General features: G+C 40.7%; 1 protein-coding gene across 1 annotated transcript in view; it reads right to left on the reverse strand.

Annotated features, from left to right (window-relative positions):
• Positions 1-241: 241 nt before the first annotated feature.
• The window catches only part of LOC143473277 (uncharacterized), a 34,832-nt gene continuing 13,829 nt past the window's right edge, over positions 242-21,244 (reverse strand). Inside the window, exon 2 of the mRNA XM_076970173.1 lies at positions 242-4,798. Within this exon, the coding sequence (XP_076826288.1) occupies positions 3,246-4,796 (1,551 nt within the window). The 5' untranslated portion in view covers positions 4,797-4,798 and the 3' untranslated portion in view covers positions 242-3,245. The remainder of the gene's footprint in view (positions 4,799-21,244) is intronic.

Raw genomic sequence — 21,244 nt, forward strand, 5'->3', positions numbered from 1 at the left:
CTTTTTAGGCAGGACTGCCTATTCTCGTTAAATCCTGATTTGTTGTTCCACGTTTGCTCCCACTGTCGACACTAAACCCGCGAGTTTTAATTTATATATTTTTTAAAGCATTCATGTGCCGCGCCAAAACAGAATTCTGTCACTAGCCTCGCGAGAACTGCTACCTGCAGTAGTCTGGGTGGCAGTTCTCGCGAGGCTAGTGACAGAATTCTGTTTGGAGCGGCACATGAATGTTTTAAAAAAATAAAAATTGAAAACTGAAAATACGGGACAAATACGGGACTGTCCCGGCCAAAACGGGACACTTGACAGGTATGCTGTATAAATGCAAAGTGGTATTTATTTTCAGGAATTGCTACCAAGTAATGTTTCGATTGTTATATGTTCAAGACGTTCAAGCGTGATGTAAGTGTAACAAACTAAAGACAAAAAAACACTAAAAGGTCTGTTTGTATAGTATTGCTTTTAATCTGTCTCTAGAGCATTTACAGACTTTCAGAAGAGTCAAAAACACCACCATGGTTTCCATGGTGTGCCAGTTAAAACATTTATGCACATTTCACATCAGCTTTAGTCACATATTAAAAACGAACTAAATTATTGAAAAACATTGAAATTTCAGGCCTAATATTTTTACAGGAATCCAAAACACACCGTAACTTGTATGTTCACTTTGCAAGCAAGTGTAGTCCATGCTTTCTGTAGGTCACGGAATAGAGGTGATGCTGAGATTTTAAGGAGGGTGTCATGTCATGGCTCTGTGTTTCTTACGGCAACAAAGTAGCAGCGACCGGACAGTTGTTAGCAAGCGCTAACACAACAAAACAACAAAATAACGGTGCTGATACATAAAACTGACAACAGACAGACAGATGGTTAAGGACAACATCACCCAAAAATGAAAAAAAAAACGGTTTCCAACGGCCATTCGCTAAGTAGAACTTACTTCCCTACCTACCAAACCATTGAGACTGGGTCTGTTAACCGTGGCAGATATAGGAATAACAGGGCGATATGTTTTAATAATCTAATTATTCATGTTTATGATTATTCATGTTAAATAATCAACATGAAGTGAACAGCAATATTAAGCTAGGACTTCAAAACATTAGATCACTTGCATCAAAAGCTGTGATAGTAAATGAAATAATCTCAGATAACAGACTAAATGCACTCTGTTTAACAGAGACATGGGCTAGAGTAGACGAATATGTAAGTTTTAATGAAGCAGCTCCTCCTGGATACAGTTATGTTCATCAGCCCCGTATCACAGGGCGTGGAGGTGGAGTAGCCACAATATATGACACATAGGTTTTACTGTAAAACCTATATAATGGAATTATATTAATTATATAATATGTGGAATAATCTTCCTGCCTTTATTCGGGACTAAGACACAGTCTCAATGTTTAAAACTCGACTAAAGACTTATCTGTTTAGTTTGGCCTTTGAATAATCTGTTACATATTTACCACATCACATATCTTTCTTCTCCGAGGTTCACCTGGGGAGTAACAATGCAGTTGGAGCCTACAATACCAGTATCATCACTCAGACACGGAATGAAAACCTGCCATTCATCACAAGACATTTACATTGACAATATCAACACCCAGAACTTTCATTCTAGTTACCTTATACTTAGCCCGATTGTGTGATTTGTTTTTGACTTGTGTATTCATTTGTATAATTTGTTTTTGTGTAATTTGTGTGTTAACGGGCCGCCCAATGGAGGATGGGTTCCCTTTTGAGTCTTGGTCCTCCCAAGGTTTCTTCCTATTCCCCTCCATCTAGGGAGTTTTTCCTTGCCACTGTCGCCTTTGGCTTGCTCATTAGGGATTTGGACCCATAGTATTGTTAACCTTGTAAATCCTGTAAAGCGCTTTGTGACAAGATGTGTTGTGAAAAGCGCTATACAAATATATTTGATTTGATTTGATGTCTAGCCCTGCCTCCCTGTCAACCATGTATCAATTTTAGTCTGTTCAGCTGTGTCTCATTTGTAATTTAGTTCTGGTATTTAATCTTTGGTGTTCAGTCTTTGTGGGTTATTGTATGATGATGGTGCATATTATAGTGAAACATATTGTGAAAGTAAAAATGGTGATCGTTTGTGGTCTTGTGCAGTCTGTTGTGTATTGGAAGTCAGATTTGGTTAATCTTTCAATATTTCTGTTATGTTCATGGCTTCTCGTGTCTGTAGATTTCCCTTTGTGTAGTTTGTTATCTAAGTTTTAGTGTTCGGTTATATGTCAGGTTGCTGCTCAAGTCTGTTGTCTTTATGTCTAATGATTAGTTGGTCATATCTGTGTTAGCCTGTTAGTTCCGTTAGTGTTATCTCTCATTGTGCTTGTGCTGTTCGTGTCTACTGTCAATTTGTGTGCAACCCTGTATGTTCAAAGTAAAACACGTTTTTTTTAACCAATCCCATCAGAGACTGTGTCCGCTTCCTGATTGCGCAATACCCGCCACGTCACAGAATAATCCACCATTAAAGGACAGTGAAGGAGCCTTATGAGGTGAGAACGATTACAGTTATCTTCCAATGCGTATCTTGTCTGAGGACTTGATTATATAGGTTAAGGATGGTGAACCGTTTGAGCTACCCTCCTCAATTTGTCCATCCCACGAGTTCAATGAGGAGGATAATTTGGAAGGTTTCATTCTCCAGAGCAGACAGTTTTTTTTATTTGGGCTCGTCTCAGCCGAGAGAGGAAATCAGACAAGTGTCTGTGGCTGTACAATGCAGCCCTGAGCCTGCTAATAATGGTCTACAGCAATACAGTGCTCAATAGGACCTGTTCCAGCTCATGTACCCCTGGATGCACCCCTAGAATCCCCAGAGGTACCAAAACATTCTTGGGGGTACGGGGTATATTTGTATTTGAGGTTTTTCGTATATTCACCTCTGTATTATTATCCGGTAACGTTTGTCATGTTCCAATTACCAAATACTATCTCTTATGTGCTGATCCACATTTACTCTAACAAACTAATCTCATCCTTAACCAAGCAGGGACACTGATGTATGTGAATAGTCCAGTTAGCATTGCTGGCCATGGAGAGTAAACTAAGTAAAACATAAGTAAACTAAAATCATTTATGACTGATGAGGAAACATTCAAGCGTCTGTGCTCAGTGTCTCCCACTACTGTTTAATGCAGATCACATGTAGTCTGTCCAGCCTGCGTCATTCTGTACTAATTCAGTGGAACTATAGCTAGAAGTATCAGACTTCCCCACTCTCAGCAGTGATATGGCTTCTTTTTTGTGTGAATGCGCTGGTGCCGTTGAAGATAACTCCGTAGAGTAAAACTCTTCCCACACTCTGAGCAGTGATATGGCTTCTCTCCTGTGTGAATGCGCTGGTGCTGTCGAAGACTACCCTGTAGACTAAAACTCTTTCCACACTCTGAGCAGTGATATGGCTTCTCTCCTGTGTGAATGCGCTGGTGCTGTCGAAGACTACCCTGTAGACTAAAACTCTTTCCACACTCTGAGCAGTGATATGGCTTCTCTCCTGTGTGAATGCGCTGGTGCTGTCGAAGATTACTCTGTAGAGTAAAACTCTTTCCACACTCTGAGCAGTGATATGGCTTCTCTCCTGTGTGAATGCGCTGGTGCTCTTGAAGTTTACTCGGTAGAGTAAAACTCTTCCCACACTCTGAGCAGTGATATGGCTTCTCTCCTGTGTGAATGTGCTGGTGCCGTTGAAGATTATTCCGTAGAGTAAAACTCTTCCCACACTCTGAGCAGTGATATGGCTTCTCTCCTGTGTGAATGCACTGGTGCTGTTGAAGACTACTCTGTTGAGTAAAACTCTTCCCACACTCTGAGCAGTGATATGGCTTCTCTCCTGTGTGAATACGCTGGTGCTCTCGAAGAATACTCAGTAGAGTAAAACTCTTCCCACACTCTGAGCAGTGAAATGGCTTCCCTCCCGTGTGAATGCGCTGGTGCCGTTGAAGACTACTCTGTGTAGTAAAACTCTTCCCACACTCTGAGCAGTGATATGGCTTCTCTCCCATGTGAATGCGCTGGTGCAGTTGAAAACTACTCTGGTGAGTAAAACTCTTTCCACACTCTGAGCAGTGATATGGCTTCTTTTCTGTGTGAATGCGCTGGTGCCGTTGAAGATAACTCCGTAGAGTAAAACTCTTCCCACACTCTGAGCAGTGATATGGCTTCCGTCCCGTGTGAATGCGCTGGTGCCGTTGAAGACTACTCTGTCTAGTAAAACTCTTCCCACACTCTGAGCAGTGATATGGCTTCTCTCCTGTGTGAATGCGCTGGTGCCGTCGAAGATTACCCAGTAGAGTAAAACTCTTCCCACACTCTGAGCAGTGATATGGCTTCCCTCCCGTGTGAATGCGCTGGTGCCTTTGAAGACCAGTCTGTGTAGTAAAACTCTTCCCACACTCTGAGCAGTGATATGGCTTCTCTCCCGTGTGAATGCGCTGGTGCAGTCGAAGATTACCCTGTTGAGTATAACTCTTTCCACACTCTGAGCAGTGATATGGCTTCTCTCCTGTGTGAGTGCGCTGGTGCTGTTTAAGACTACTTTGTTCAGCAAAACTCTTCCCACACTCTGAGCAGTGATATGGCTTCTCTCCTGTGTGAATGCGCTGGTGCCGTTGAAGACGATTCTGTTGAGTAAAACTCTTTCCACACTCTAAGCAGTGGTAGCTTTTCTCCTTTTCCATGTTCACTGATTTCAGTGGTCTGACATACTCCTCATAGATCAATGTGTTTTTGTAGGTCAAGTTTACGTGTTTATGAAAGTGGACAGCATTCATTCCTAGAGGAAAAGACATTGCAAAATCATTGTGAGATGAAGATGAAACAATCATGACAAAGAACCATTTGGGCTCTGCATAATGCTAAAGACATTCATTCTGAAGCATGGGTTAAAGCAAGAAATTTAGATTTGACAATTTTTCCTGGCAAAAGACAATGCCAGCAATTACTGAAAATGTGGTGTAGTTGGGACACAGCCTCTTTTGCATAATTCTACACAAAAAAACACATTTATAAAGTATATTAATCTAAACAACCCGTGTAAGGAGACGAGAGAATCTATGAAGCGACAAAATGCAACACCTGAGCAATAAATGCACATAAATGTTTATATAATGGAGTTATCTGGGGGTCCTCCTCAAATTTAGTGAATCCTTGTGAGTTTTAAAAGGTATGAAGCTCTCTTGTTTTTATCAGATTCACTATCGCAAAAACATAAGCCAGGGATGGGCAACTGGCAGCCCGCGTCCTCACTCAGTGCGGCCTGCAAATAGATCAATAATAATTTAATAATTAAAAGAAAAAACCGATAGAGCAGGACTTTTTTGTTCTTGTCACGTAGGGCTACGCCGCCCTCTCCCGTGTCGGTGTAGTTCCTTGCCCGGTTATCCCGCCCTGCGTGTCTGTTGTCCTGGTTTCCCTCTGTCTGCCACGCCCGTGTCGTCATTGTGTTCAGCTGTGTCTAGTTTAGTAATGTGTACTTGTATCTCTGTGTTTCGCCCGTTGTCGGTTATTTATGGTTTGTTCGGTTTTGTGGATTATCCGTCATCGCTGTTCTGGTATTTTCAGTCTCCATTGTGTTTCTCCACTGTGAATGGCTCTCTTGTTACAACTCCTACCTGTTGACCACTTGGACGGCTCTCCCGTTTTGACCCGTGCCTGTACAAACGACTTCTCCTATGGAATTCCCCTTATTAAATCTCGCTCTTCTCAGCGTTTGTGTCCGCCTCCTCGCTCCGCAGCGCGCTACGCATTACAGTTCTTTGATATGAAGGAGTTCAAATTCCTTTTTGCACTTTTTTATTAAGCAAATGTTTTGTATTTGTTGCTTATTAAGATGCATGTTGGTGCAATAAACATACAGATCTGAATTCATTTAAAATGTGTTCTTATTGAGAATAATTTGTAGTGTCTTTCATATCCAATTATTTGAAGTGCATGGTCATGTGGCCCTCCAATAATAGTGCTGAAAAAATTTTGGCCCTCTTTATCATGGAAGTTGCCCATCCCCGACATAAGCAGTAAGATGTAGGTATGTTACAAAAAAATTTAAAGTCCTAAAATGGCAATTTAAATCACACCACTGAATAGAGCCTTTAAATACAAACAGAACAACACCATCCATGTTAAAATAGGTTAGAAATAAAAAAGTTACAACATTTTAAATGGAAGAAAAATGCACCTTTTTTCAGACTATATTAAAGCTAAATGAAGACAAGTCTGTGATCGGTGGAGAGATTCTTCAGTATAATGCCTTTTTTCTCAGACTGTATCAGGGCTGGACTGAATCGGCCCTGGCATTTTTGGTTTAGACCGGCCCCTCATAATTAGCGCAGCACAACCGACTTGTAATTTGTGTGTGGTACGACATGGGGAAAAAAGTTAATTTAAAAATTACTGGCTAAAGTAATTGGATTCAATCTTAGCATTATTATATCATAATCACTTTTATGATTTTATTGAAATCATCTCTAATATGTATTTTCTGAATTTCTCCGATATAACAGCTCAATTCTAATTCTTCAGGTTAAAGGTGCTCCCCCCTTTAAACAGCTATAACATTTGTATCTGGCTACAAACGAACCTGCTTTATGAATTCATGCAACGCAAATATGTCAAAAGCATTTGACACTGTTTTACTCTTATTCAGTGTGGGCATATCTTTTGCTAATATTACTTTTATATATATTTTTTACACTTACTGTAGTCAAGCTTAAATTGCAAAGCTTTTATTTATCATTTATAAGTTTTAAAATCTATAATTTTACTTGTTTGAGTGCTTTTTAAAACATGTTGAACCACAGCATAGAGGCTACAAATTCAAACTTCTATGCAGCCTTTTAACACACCTTTAACCTAAATATCTAAAATGATATGATAGCCTAAAACGGATACTTGCTGCTCATACTTCACGATACTAAGAATTACAACTTAGATACGATACTTTAAAAAAATATTGAAATTCGATACCATTTTCGATACCAAAGTCAGATACTGTGCTCATTTCCGTTTTAAAGCCTTTTTATTTTTATAAACAAACAAATGAATATTGTATTTTGTTTCACAAATGTCAAATACACACCAACACTGATCTGACCCCACACACGAACAAAAAGACTGCACTGAAACCCCCCACCAGAAATATTTGCTGCTCTCCCACAGGACCTAATAACTACCTCAGAACCACTGTGTTCATGTATGTTCCATATGACACAGTATATCACTCATCTCAGACACCACTTAGACCACATTGCACTGTACCAGCAGTTTACACCATCATGTCTCAATTGTCTCTGGCCTGTTGTATTTATTGTAATGTTTTGCTGTGAGATTGCCCTATGCTGCACATTCTTAAACTGCTACACTGCCGCACTTTATGTTGTCTGTTGTACTGTCAATTTGTGTTGCACCATGGTTCCGAAGGAACGAAATTTCATCACACTGTGTACCTGTACTCAGATGTAACGACAATAAAAAGCCACTTGACTTGACACTTGACTTGAAATAAATAAAAAGGTGTAGTCCCTACCACATTAAAACAGAAACATAAATTGCACGTTAATATAAATTAACATAAATAATAGTAGTGCACTCTGGAATTCACATTTAGAAGTCAAAAAAGGCTAGTGCAAAAAGTGTATTTTAACTTTAGGTCTTTAAGTAACTAAAACTTCAGTATTAGAGTAGAGTTCAGTATTCCAGACATCCCAAGTCTCCCAGAAGCTGCGGGAGTCTCCCGCATTTCGGTAGTGGCTCCCTGATGCCCGCGAGTCACATATAATCTCCCGGAATTTCAGAACGAGTGCCCCAAGAGTGCACTGCACACAAACGCGCACACAGGCGACAGACTTTTTTTCTCTAATTGCGTGTGGGAAGGTACGGAGAGAGAGAAAACAGAGAGGGTTCTGATTGGCCTGTTCTCTGCAAAGAGTCACACCCTCCCCCCTCCCCCCCGCTCAACAAATTACACTCGCCTGGGTAACCTCCCCGAAATCAACTTTTGCAACTTGGGATGTCTGGTATTCATAGATGATTGATCCGTTGTAGTACGATCACTCTTTTTTTTCTCCCTGTATGCTGTCGCACTTACGGCTCTTAAACCAAGAATATAACAAACATTTGCTAGGATACCATAATCGGACACATAATCTTGTATGCTGTAGTAATACTAGAAATGGGAATAATCACCAACCTCTTGGAATTCTTTGTACAAATCTGTGTGCCGGTCCTTCAGGTGTTTGGCCAGATTCGTTGTGTTAAGCTAGGTTTATATTTTCGCGAGTGACCGTAACGCGCGAGTCCGCGATCCTGCGCGAACCACTTGTCCGAAACGATATGTGGTAGTATAAAGAAACACCCTTTAAAAACAGGGGAAGGAACATTTATCTGACGAATTTTAATGTTGCTTTGTGTTTCAGGTTTGAAAAGTGCTGGTATTAAGACTTGAAAATGCTTGAAATTGTAACTTCATTTCTCAACCAATATCTGTCTGACTGAACAGTTCTCTTGTATTACGTTAACAAACACGAGCCTCTTGTAATTCCAGGACGAAACATGAGAGAACGTGAAGACGTTAAGATTGGGCGTTTTGAAAATAAACAACCATTAAATAATGTGATAAAAAGCAAATTCTTTAGAATCATTTCGAGTATATGTATAAATATTTAACTTAATTAGGTTTAACATGCTGGGAAATATTGAAATGGACCCTGAAAGTGACGTACAAGTGCTTGAATTCCACCTTGTAAAGGTGTAAGACCCTGCAAACATGACTGTACATTGCGCTGCGGCGCGCGCAGTTACAAAATTCGAGAGGTGCACGACCACGTGAATCGACAGCGTGCGAGGCCACCGCGATTACGTCATTTTTGCTGCGCGAACCCTCCGTCAAGTATAAACCAGGCTTTAGTGCCCTTTGTTGAAATGTTCCGAAAGCACTGCTTGCAAACTGGCTTGCTCGTGTCCTTCGGTTTTCCAAGTATTTCCACACAGCAATTCTGCTGCTTTCCTTGTTTATTAAGACGAACTGCGAACACACTGTGTTTGCTTTAGCTGCCATTTTAGCATTACAAACTGTTCTGTGCATTACATTGGGTGGGTCAAACGAAAGCGCATTTTATGTAAAAAGAATCGATACTTGTAGAAACGAGTATTGTACCGTTTCAGAATGTTCAGTATCGATACGTATCGATATATCAATTTTTTGACAACACTACATCCTACACTTCTCAGTCTTGACCATTTGCTATTTTATCAGAATAAGGACGCGTGGCTGCCAGATTTTGGGAAGTATGCAAATACCAATTAATATTGATACTAATCAATCGCTCATCATTCTCATGTAATAAAGTCTACTGCAAAAAGTTTAGGTGTCACTATTGATTCTGATCTTTCATTTGACACACATGTATGCAATGTCACTAAGGCTGCCTTTTTCCATTTACGTAATATTGCCAAGCTGAGACACTTACTTTCATTAGCTGATGCAGAGAAGCTAGTTCATGCTTTTGTCTCATCGAGATTGGACTACTGTAATAGTCTTCTAATTGGATGCTCTAAACAGTCCATAAAGAAGCTACAACTTGTACAAAATGCCGCAGCTAGAGTCCTAACCAAGGCTAGGAAATTCGATCATATTAGTCCCACTCTCGCCGCACTACACTGGCTGCCGATTAAATATCGCATTGAATTTAAAGTTCTCCTGTTAACCTATAAGGCGTTAAATGGTCTTGCCCCACAATATCTGAGTGAACTCATTGATTACTACAACCCATCTCGCCCTTTGCGCTCCCAAAATGCTGGATTTCTCGTAGTTCCAAAAATTAGTAAAACTACAGCCGGAGGCAGAGCTTTCTCTTTTAAAGCCCCTCAATTATGGAATAGCCTTCCAGCTCCAATCCGAGACTCTGACACAGTTCCAATCTTTAAATCTAGACTTAAGACTCACCTGTTTAGTCAAGCCTTCAGCTAAAATTCCCCTTGTAAGGTGTAGGGGCTTGGGGGCCCCCAGACGTTGAGATTTCTGGTGATCTGAGATGTTGATGCTGTCATCCAGCTGTGTCTTGGCATCACTCTATTTGTGACTATGACTTGACTGGAAAGCAATGTCTCAGTGAGCCCTCATGCCTGTGGTCACCTCTGAACCTCTCCCTTTAGTTATGCTGCTATAGATTAGTCTGCCGGAGCCACATGCTGATCACTGGCACGTGAGCTACGTACATTTAAATCAACGGTGGTTTAAATTCATGTCCACTCAGTCTGTATTATCTATCTTCTTGCATGGCTCTACACAAGACGATTGGATACAGGCACCTGCAGGCACCTGGGGGATGGTCTGGCTGCCGGTGGATGTGCTGATACCGGGGTTCACCTGGGGAGTAACACTGCAGTCGGAGCCTACAATACCAGCATCACTGCTCCGACACGGAATGAAAGCCTGGCATTCATCAACAGACATTTACAGTGACAATATCAAAACCCAGAACTTTCAATTCTACCTTTTACCTAGTCTGATTGTGTGAATTATGTGTGACTTGTGTATTTGTGTGTTAACGGGCCGCCCAATGGAGGATGGGTTCCCTTTTGAGTCTTGGTTCTCCCGAGGTTTCTTCCTAATCCCACCATCATAGGGAGTTTTTCCTCGCCACTGTCGCCTTTGGCTTGCTCATTAGGGTTCTGGACCCATAGTATTGTTAACCTTGTAAACCCTGTAAAGCTGCTTTGCGACAACTTGAGTTGTTAAAAGCGCTATACAAATAAACTTTGATTGATTGATTGATTGAATAAAGTCCCTGTGTTATCCTAACGTTACTACCTGCTTATGTTCTACACTTTCCCTCTCAGTCTGTCCCTCGGTTTTTCTTTTGGCGCATTTCCACTAGGGCCTACTTGGCGCGGTACAGTTTGATTCGCGACGGTTTGTGAGTGTTTCCATTAGTACCAGTTCCCAGTTAGCCGGCCCCTTCGGGTAATATTTTCGTACCGACTCGCTCGAGGTTCTAACCGTTCCGAAGCGGTACAGTTCTGTGACGTGGAGGAACAGCATGACACTGATTGGCCAGGGAGTGTCGTCACAGGTTGCGTCAGGAGAGCGACTCCTCCGCTATGCTATGGACTCCTCAGCCATTTTTTTTTTTTGATCAAAATTTTTTATTTTTTACACAACATTCCAATAACAGAGGGGTGGGGAGCGACAGACAAACAGTACAAATGTAAGAGAAAGAAAGTTTTACAGATTTGAATGGTACATTCAGCTTCATAAACACAGAAAAAATAAATAAATAAATAAAAAAGAGAGATAAATAGAAGGAAGTATCTATATTCAATGTATATTTTGCAGAAAGTCCAGAATACTCAACACAAAGATTTGCCAAGTTTCAACTGTCTTGGGTTTAGCATTATGAAGTCGGGCAGCAGTACTTTCAAGTTTTGCAATATTTAATAGATTAACTACCCAGTATGATTCCATGTGAAGTCCAGGCGTAATCCAGTTTTGTAGGATTGTCTTTTTAGCAGCAGTAAATCCAGAGAACAATAGTTTACACTGTAGCATCTTCAGCTCCAAATTGGAAGTGTCATTCAGGAGACACAAACATGGATCCCAATTGTATTCTATGTCTAAGATATCACGCAGCCCTGAGTTCACACACTCCCAAAATTTTACAATTAAGGGGCATTCCCAAAACATATGCAGAAATGTACCAGGGGCAGATGTGTTGCATATATGACAGTAATAGTTGGCTTGAATGTTCATTCTAAATCTTCTGTATGGTGTAAGGTATGCTCTATGAATAAGTTTAAAGTGAATGAGCTGATGTGCTACATTTTTAGATGTCTTGCTAAGATTGGACCAAATAGTATCCCATTCTGGAGTATAACCTAAGGTGGCGAGTTCCCTGTCTCATAATGTTGTAACAGAAAGAGGTTTTATGGAGACTTCAATTAGATTGCGATAGATCCTAGCAACACAACCTCTTGAAGGTAAGTGAGGTTGTATCCAGTTCACCACTGGGTGACTGGGTATACAAGAGTCCCAGGGGACTCCATAGGCCCTGAGTGCTGATCTCAATTGTAAATACACAAAATAAGTAGATGCTGGTAAATCAAAAGTAACCTTTAGTGATTGAAAAGAGTGGAAGCCTCTGTTATGATAGAGGTCGCCACAGATGTTGATACCCTTAAGCCTGGTTTATACTTGAGGGTCCGCGCGGCGAAAATGACGTAATCGCTGTGGCTCCGCCCGTGCGCGAGGGCCTCGCGCACCTCTCGAATTTTGTAACTTCGCGCGCGCGCCGCGCTTCAGCGCGATGGACAAAGTCATGTTTGCCGGGCTCATACACCTATACAAGGTGAAATTAAAGCACTTGTACGTCACTTTAAAGGTCCATTTCAATATTTCCCAGCACGTTAAACTTAATTAAGTTAAATATTTATACATATACTCGAAATGAATCAAAATAATTCGCTTTTTTATCACATTATTTAATGGTTGTTTATTTTCAAAACGCCCAGACATCTAACGTCTTCACGTTCTCTCATGTTTCGTCCTGGAATTACAAGAGGCTCGTATTTGTTAACGTATCGTTTCGGACAACACTGCAAAGCCATAATTACGTTTGATGCCTGATGTGTGTATATATACGGTCTCTGGTCAGGTAAAAATGTTCTTTCGCCGGTTTTGCATGGGTTTTTTATTCTCCACTGCCACCTATCGCCACCTATCGTTTTGGAGAACACTGCAGCGACGCTCGCGACGTTCGCGAAAGTATAAACGCCTACACCACAGCAGGGTTGCGCGAGGTGGGCGGAGCCGCGCGCTACGGTCGCTCGCGAAAGTATAAACCAGGCTTTAGAAGACCAAGAGGATTCTACAAAGGGTTGTGTGCCTCTCAAAAGTTTGTAATTGTGCCATAATGGAGTGGAAAAGCAGATTTTAAAGGGTCCCCCAATTAGTTTTTCTACATGGAACCAGTTCTTGAGGGAATGAGCAATAATACAACCAAATTTCAGGTGGGTATTTTTAGAGCCAGTACCTGTAAATAGCAGATCCTGTAAACGATGTGGCCTTACCAGGGCAGATTCGATAGCCCCCCATGGGGTTTTGCACTCTGGGTCGAGCCAAGCACGTAAGTCTCTTAACTGAAAGGACAGAAAGTACACTTTGAAATTTGGTACAGCTAAACCTCCCATGGACTTCGGCAGCTGTAATGTTGTCAGCCGGATTCTAGGTCGTTTATTATTCCACAAGAATTTTGAAACAATAGAGTCAATCTCAGTAAAATAATTTAGAGGAGGTGGGAGTGGTAGCATAAAGAATAGGAAGTTGAGTCGAGGCAGTACATTCATCTTGATTGTCGCAATTCTTCCTTGCAGGGAGATCTTAAGACTATTCCACCTTTCCAGATCATGTTTAATTCTATCCAGCGTAGTCATAAAATTTTCCTTTGTTGATTTGTGAATGTCAAGATGTACAGCAATGCCAAGATAGGTGAATGACTGCTTAATCGGAATTATTGAAGGGATAGTAACGTTTCTGCATAGGTCATTTATCGGCATTAGAACTGATTTGGACCAATTAATCTTATACCCTGATAAACTGTTGAAGTTGTCAAATATTTTCATTGCAATTTGTATAGAAGTGCCCAAGTTGTCTAAATATAGGAGAACGTCATCAGCGTAAAGTGATATAAAATTGCTATGACCTCGAATATTGATGGGAGATATTGAGGACTGTCTAATGCAGGGGTGGCCAACCCGCCAGAGACCTAGAGCCATTTTTTGTACTGTGTAACGGCAAAGAGCCACATCATGCATTGGCGAGTGTAAAGCCTGGCGAGTGTAAGTTGTTGAGCGGGGGGGGGGGGGGTGAAGACAGTCAAATGCGTGTTTTCCACTACGGCGATTTTAAAAGTATTAGCGGCTCGCTAGGCTTGTAAACAACAAACCGCGCACCACGAAAATGTTGCAGTGTGTCGCCCCGTTAGTGCAGGTGAGCCCGCGGACCGGCTGGGGAGCCGCACGAAACCAGGCAAAGAGCCGCATGCGGCTCGCGAGCCGCGGGTTGGCCACCCCTGGTCTAATGGCTTGCGCTTAAGGTTCCAAGGATAGACAGAAAAGATGGGGAGAGATTGGGCATCCTTGCCTAGTTCCACGCTCAAGTTGAAATGCAGGTGATATGATATTGTTAGTTAGTACAGATGCCAAAGGTGAATTGTACAATGTTTGTAGCATTGAAATGAACAATTTACCAAAACCAAAGTGTTCAAGGACAGCCCACATATAACTCCATTCAACCCTATCAAAAGCTTTCTCTGCATCTAAAGAGAAAACAGCACAGGGGCTAGAGAACGTGTGTGCAGCATCTAGAACGTGGAACAGTCTGCGGATGTTATCTGAGGCAAGACGTCCCTTAATGAACCCAGCCTGATCTTCGTTAATTAATGTAGATATTACAGTTTCTAAACGTAAGGCAACAACTTTGGCGAATAATTTCACATCACTGTAAATAAGTGATATGGGTCTGTAACTTGAGCATTGTAACGGGTCTTTTCCTTTTTTCAGTAAAAGGGATATTAACGCAGTTTTCTGATCCCTGTGAAAACTTCCAGACTCAATAGCAAAATTAAAGGAGTCCAGTATGAGAGGCCCTACCAAATCCCAAAGATCAAGGTAGCTCAGGTGGCAACCCATCTAAACCTGGTGATTTGTTCTTCTGAAGGTCTTAGCCTTGTGAAGTTCTTCCAATTTTATAGGAGCATCAAGGAGATCTCTATCCAATTGTGAAAGGACTGGAAGCTTTAACCCACCCAGGAATTTCTGACATTGAGTTGCATCATAAGCTATCTCTGATTTATATAGATTTGTATAGAACGTTTTGAAAATATCATTGATAGCTGCAGGATCAGTGATTAGTTGATCATTCGAGTTTGGAATTCCATTTATGTAGGCTTTAGCTTCACATTCTTTCAGTCTGAGAGCCAACAAGTGACTAGGCCTTTCTGCATCAACATAGTATTTATATCTGGTTCTATGTAAAATAAACTCAGCCTTAGCAATTGAAAGAAGTTTATGTTGTTCCTTTAAGGATCTTAAGTTGACCATTCGATCTTCAGAAAAACATTGTTTTTGCAGGGTTTCTAAAAATTCTATATTATTTTCTAAATCATTAAGTGTTTGTCTTTGTGATTTGGAGAGAGTTGAAGAGAATGATATACAAAACCCCCTTATAAAGCACTTTGTTGCCTCCCACAGGATTTGAGGGTTACAACTGTGAGAACTATTAATGGAAATAAAGATACGTAACTCGGTTTTAATTGAACTAAGAAAATTTGAGTTAGTCAAGAGTGAGCTATTGAACCTCCACCTGGGGGCTTTGGTTATTTCTGGAAGGAGAAAACTACAAAAAACAGCTGAATGATCAGATAACAACATAGGTAAAATAGTGATGGACGTTTCTGCTGAAACAAGGGGGGGACTAGCAAAAATATAATCGATCCTAGAAAAAGACTTGTGTCTATGTGAGTAAAATGTATATGCTTTAGTTGCATTGTTTTTAAAACGCCATAAATCAATAATATCAAGATCTTTAATAAATGTATTTAGAAGTTTGGAATTTAATGACATAGAGCTATCAGGACAGGACTTATCGATTACAGGATCTATCACAGCATTGAAATCACCACCGACCAGCAAATGAGAGTCTGATAATTCCAGCAATGTGTTGCAGAGCCCACTTAAAAATGTTCTATCCAATTCATTGGGACAGTATACCGAAACTAAGGCAAGTCTAGTTGTGCCTAGTCTTATTTTAATAAAAGCATGTCTACCCTCTTGGTCATTTTCTACGTGGTCAATGGTGATGGGTAGTCTCCTTTGAACCAATATAGCAACACCCCTAGTTTTATTAGGAGCGGACGAGGACACAGCAATTTTATAACACTTATTTTGGAAGCGATGGACATCACATTGTTTAAGGTGTGTTTCCTGTATCAAAGCTATCGAGACAGATTTCCGATGGAGGTACTCCAGAACTCTTGTTCGTTTTACTGCTGAATTAAGCCCATTTACATTAAGTGTTAATATATTCAGGGGTATTGTTGCCATAATCTATATCGAATTGTTCTCGAATGTATAATAGAACGGGTGGTGGAGACCGGTCCTCCAAATAAAGCAAAATATACACATATAGATATATACGTACATATACATGCACATATGCACAAGTAGTAGCGATGTACCCACAGTAATAGTTTGTAGTCTGTCGCTAGGAGAAATAAGAAAACTATATACAAGAAAAGCACAGACCGCACAGATATAAATTCTATAGGTCTGTAAGAAACAAAAACAGCTGTTGATCCGTGGCATGACCGCTGCAACCCACGATAACCAAGATCAACCCATATAACCCATCAAAAAGGAGCGTCAATATTAATAACTGGTCTTACTCCCATTGTAAACCAATATGTATTCAAATAGCCCAAGTGTGCCTTTTTAGTTCGTGTTTGAATAAGCATTACAGCCTAGTGGTCACTTAACTTTCATCCATATCTCCCACATGGGCACCAGCAGCTACTCGCCGTTCCGATGGACTCTGTTCTTCGTTGATAGAGCGCTGGGACAGTGATTGAACAAAGTTCTCTGCTTTTTGAGGATCATCAAATGTTACCATTTTCCCACGATGCAGTTTAATCGTTGCAGGATAGAGGAGAAAAGGCTGTAAACCCATTGCGCTCATTTTTTTCATGACTGGGTTGAAGTTTTTTCGTCTTGCGGTTGTTGCTGGACTAAAATCAGGGAAAAACAATAATGCGTTTTGTGCGTGCTTCACCGGATATGCTTTCCGAGCTCCGTTGAGGATAGTGACTCTGTCTTGCCATCTTAGAACCCTAAAGATCAGAGTACGTGGCCGGCCGGTGTCGTTCTCTTTACCGCTGTAAACGCGGTGTGCGCGGTCGATCTCAATGTCTCGCCCCTTTAATGCAGGGATCCATTTAGAGATGTTAGCGCGAACAAAACCCGCTGCGTCTGACCCTTCGGCCGATTCTGGTAGCCCAACCAGTCTTATGTTATTCCTCCTGCTTCTGTCCTCAAAGTCTGTAATTTTGTCGGTAAGTTTATCGACGTGACTTTTGAGGTCTGCAGCTGCACGCCTATCTTCCCTTACCGCGGCCTGCATGGAGTCCACTCTATCGCGGGTTTGTTTAACCGCTTTCACCTGTAGTTCGAGTTCAGAGCTCAGGTTCTGAATGGCTTCGTTGTTTTTCTGCAAACTAACTTGAATATCATGAAACCTAGGAGTCAGAATCGAGTCCACAGCCTCTCGTACCACCGCAGCGACGGCAGAATCCAGGGTAGCCTGTTGCTCTTTAAGGGCTAGCCTAATGCCGTTAGCAATAGCTTCATCCAGCTCCTCTTTAGAGATAGAATGATCCTTGATTTTTTTCTTTAATGGCGAATGCTCACTTTCTCTTTTTCGGTGCTCCATGTGGAAATTGATATCAGCAAGGCACTGAGTGAAAGCAAGTCCAGTATATGTCAGGATAAATGAAAAATTATGGGTTTATAAGCAGAGCTCAAAACTTTTTGTGCATCGCCGCCGAGAGGTCACGTGATCCCTCCTCCTCAGCCATTTTTAAAACCCAAGGAGCGAAGTCTGTTCCCTGGTCAAACGCCGAGGTACAAACCTTTCTGTTAATAATCACCGATCAAAAAAATCCAGGGCGAACTGGACGGGGCCACTAGTTAGTTAGCAGTAGCCATAAACAAAGCACGAGCAGCGATGACGTGCTACACATTTTGTGCAGTTACACTATATTGTTGTTGCTTTCACGGGAATGCTTGTGTTTAATATTTGTTATTTTTTACGTTCAAGATTCCCCTTCCACTGACGAGGCGAGCGGAGTTGGCGGAAAATGTTTCCTTCAACCGGGCTTTCCTCAGGGGGGCTTGGCGAACTTGTGAACACCATGCGAGACAGACGCCAGTAAAAGCACACAAAATGTTGCTTGTAGTACTATAAATATTTATTTCATATAAAGCTATACGTTATTTTTAGGTAATTTGCTTTTTGCACTTTTTTAAACTATAACTATATTATTTACATATGTTGTACTTTAAATATCTATATTTCATAATAAAGTTTAATTTCATTTGATTGTATGACTGATGCTTTTTATGCAGGGTGTGTTCAGCCTGTTTGAGTAATACCAAATTATTATCAATAATTGGAGCAACCACATACAATAATGAAGATAAAGATAAATAAGATACAATAACGCTATGTGTTAAGGGGCATCGACCAGTGTTGTGGTCGCATACAAATGATGTCACGACACTACAATCCGCGCGCCAACAGCGACTCCACCCACATTGTGTTGGTCCACCATTGTAATGGAAACACAACGCGACCGTACCGTTCCGTTGCGAATCGATCCGTATCGAACCGTACTGCGCCAAGCAGGCCCTAGTGGAAATGCGCCATTTCACAAGCCTGCGTCTCTGGCTGCTGCTCTCTCTGTCTGCTGCTGCTGTCTTCACCTACAGAGGACGCGGAGGCTACAGCAGCGAACATGTCTGTGATTTTTACACATTTTGTATGATCTACATTGAGACTCTTCAATTTCTTCGCACGTAACTTCTCCGCACCCCTTCTGTTGCTCCATGCTGCCTCTCCCTTAACAGCGCACTCATCACTGAACGTAGCGGGAGTTACAGCAGACCACGCAGAGAAAGGGGCCGCTTTCATCATATATCCTGATTGGTTCAGTCCACTGTCTATATTGAGGAGGGGCCAATGGGCCGCCCCCTCTAAACTGTGGGTTGGTCTCTTAGAAAAAAAAGGGAAAGAAAAAAATCCATCGGCCCCTGAGGACTGTCGGCCCAGTTTACCAGTCCAGCCCTGGACTGTATTAAAGCTAAATGAAGAAAAGTCTGTAATCGGTGGAGAGATTCTTCAATATAAATTCATTCGAATGAATATTTAATAATGTTCTGAGAAAATGCTGTAACCTAAAGATTCTGTTAACACAATTAGACACAATATGTTAAAAACAGGTATGTATGCATGATTAATTCATTATTTATTTATTTATTTATTACTGTTATTAAAATTATCGGATACAAGACAACTCAAAGAAATTATGCAAATAAAGGTTAAAAGAATTACAAGTATTATGATTATAGTTCGTTATAATATATAAAATATTTAATGAATATTTTGTATTGGTTTATTAGGACATAAATTGTGTATTAAATTATGTATTACGCTTTGGTCTGTTGAAGCTCCTTATGAGTTCTAGCAGTGTGATTTGATCTTTTAAATTATTGTGCAGAGAATTTATCTAAGGGCAGCACCAACATATCACAGAAAATTACTCAATGTGCCATGTTTCCAGGTAGACTGAAGGTAAAAATGATGTTGGCCTCTTTAGAAAGTGCTCCTGCTAAAGTGCGCAAAAAGTCACACGATCCACAAAGGACATTTTTTTGTACGTACGTATTTGTACGTGTAGTGTGATATATATAGTTTTTATGAATGAACTTATAACTGACCAGAAAATTGATATTCTATGTCTAACTGAAACGTGGATTCAATCTGGTGACTATTTGTCTCTAAACGAAGCCACTCCTGTGGGATATAGTTATATACATAAACCTAGATTGTCAGGCAGAGTAGGAGGAATATGTATAATATATCGTGATTGTTTAGAAATTCATCAGAAATACTTGGATATCTTTAATTCATTTGAGATGCTGTCTATTAATGTAATTAGTCCATCTGATTTCTCAGATTTCTTAAAAGATTTCACAGATTTTACAGCAAATTTAGCAGTTAGTAGTGACAAAATAATAATGGTAGGAGACTTTAACATACATTTTGATAATGCGGAGGATCCACTGACAAGGGCTTTTACTTCTATATTGAACTCTGTTGGCATTACACAAAACGTTGTAGGACCCACTATCAAAATCATACCATAGATCAGGTATCACCAAATGGCGGACCGCGGTCCGGATCCGGACCCGAACGCCGTCCTGTCCGGACCCAATCACATTCCTGATTAACTGGATACGGACCCAAATGCCAAAAAAATTTTACTATATTTTAAAACGGAGAATTTATTTTCAGACGAGTGTTACGTTCACCACCCATTTGAGTGTTACGTTCAACCCCCCCCCGCTCAACAACTTTCGTTCGCCACCGCGAACCCGGACCTAAAGTCTGAGCTATCTGCCAAAAATGGACCACGGAAAGATTTAATTGATTACCCCTGCCCTAGATTTAATCTTAACGTTGGGTATTGACGTAGATAATATAAATATACTCCCGCAAACCGTAGCTATATCTGATCACTATTTAGTCAAATCTGAGATTCATCTTAACATAAAAACCCGCCCGTCTCCTTGGCAGTGTATAAAGCGCTCGATAAATTAATTAACAGCAACACAGTTTATTGAAGCCCTCCCTGATTTAACTGCTCTAGCCCACTCGCCATCCTATCCAGGAGAGTTAGATAGTCTAACCAACTGCATAGAGAATACCTGCAGATCAGCTCTAGACATAGTAGCTCCACTCAAATATAAAAAGACTAGATCTAAAAAACTCGCTCCGTGGTACACTGACCAAACTAGAAACTTAAAACAAATAGCACGTAAATTAGAGCGTAAATGGCGATCTACTAAGTTGGAAGTATTCTACTGTGCCTGGAAGGATAGCATCATTGACTACAAACGGGCACTCGCTAAAGCACGCTCAGCATACCTAGCCTCACTGATAGAGAAAAATAAAAACAATCCTAGATTTCTTTTTAATACTATTTCCAAACTTACAAAAAATCAAGCAGGCGCAGAACCTCAGATTCCAGTAAACCTCACTAGTAATGTATTTATAGATTTTTTTGATAATAAAATAGAGAATATTAGACAAAATATAAAACCTTTTATTAGTAATACAACTGGTATGTCATCTGGTTTGGTTGACATCGATTTAAATCGCATACTGGGAGAAAAACTTGATGCTTTTCATCCACTCCCACAATCAGAATTAGAGAAAATAATTTCTTCCTTAAATTGTGCTACCTGCACACTAGACTCGGTTCCATCAAAGTTATTAAAAGAGGTATTACCAGCGGTAACTGAACCTCTTCTAACTATAGTTAACTCATCCATTACAATAGGTCACATGCCCAAATCATGTAAATTAGCAGTTATTAAACCTCTGATTAAAAAA

Source organism: Brachyhypopomus gauderio, chromosome 13 (genome assembly GCF_052324685.1).
Source record: "Brachyhypopomus gauderio isolate BG-103 chromosome 13, BGAUD_0.2, whole genome shotgun sequence".
Taxonomy (NCBI): domain Eukaryota; kingdom Metazoa; phylum Chordata; class Actinopteri; order Gymnotiformes; family Hypopomidae; genus Brachyhypopomus; species Brachyhypopomus gauderio.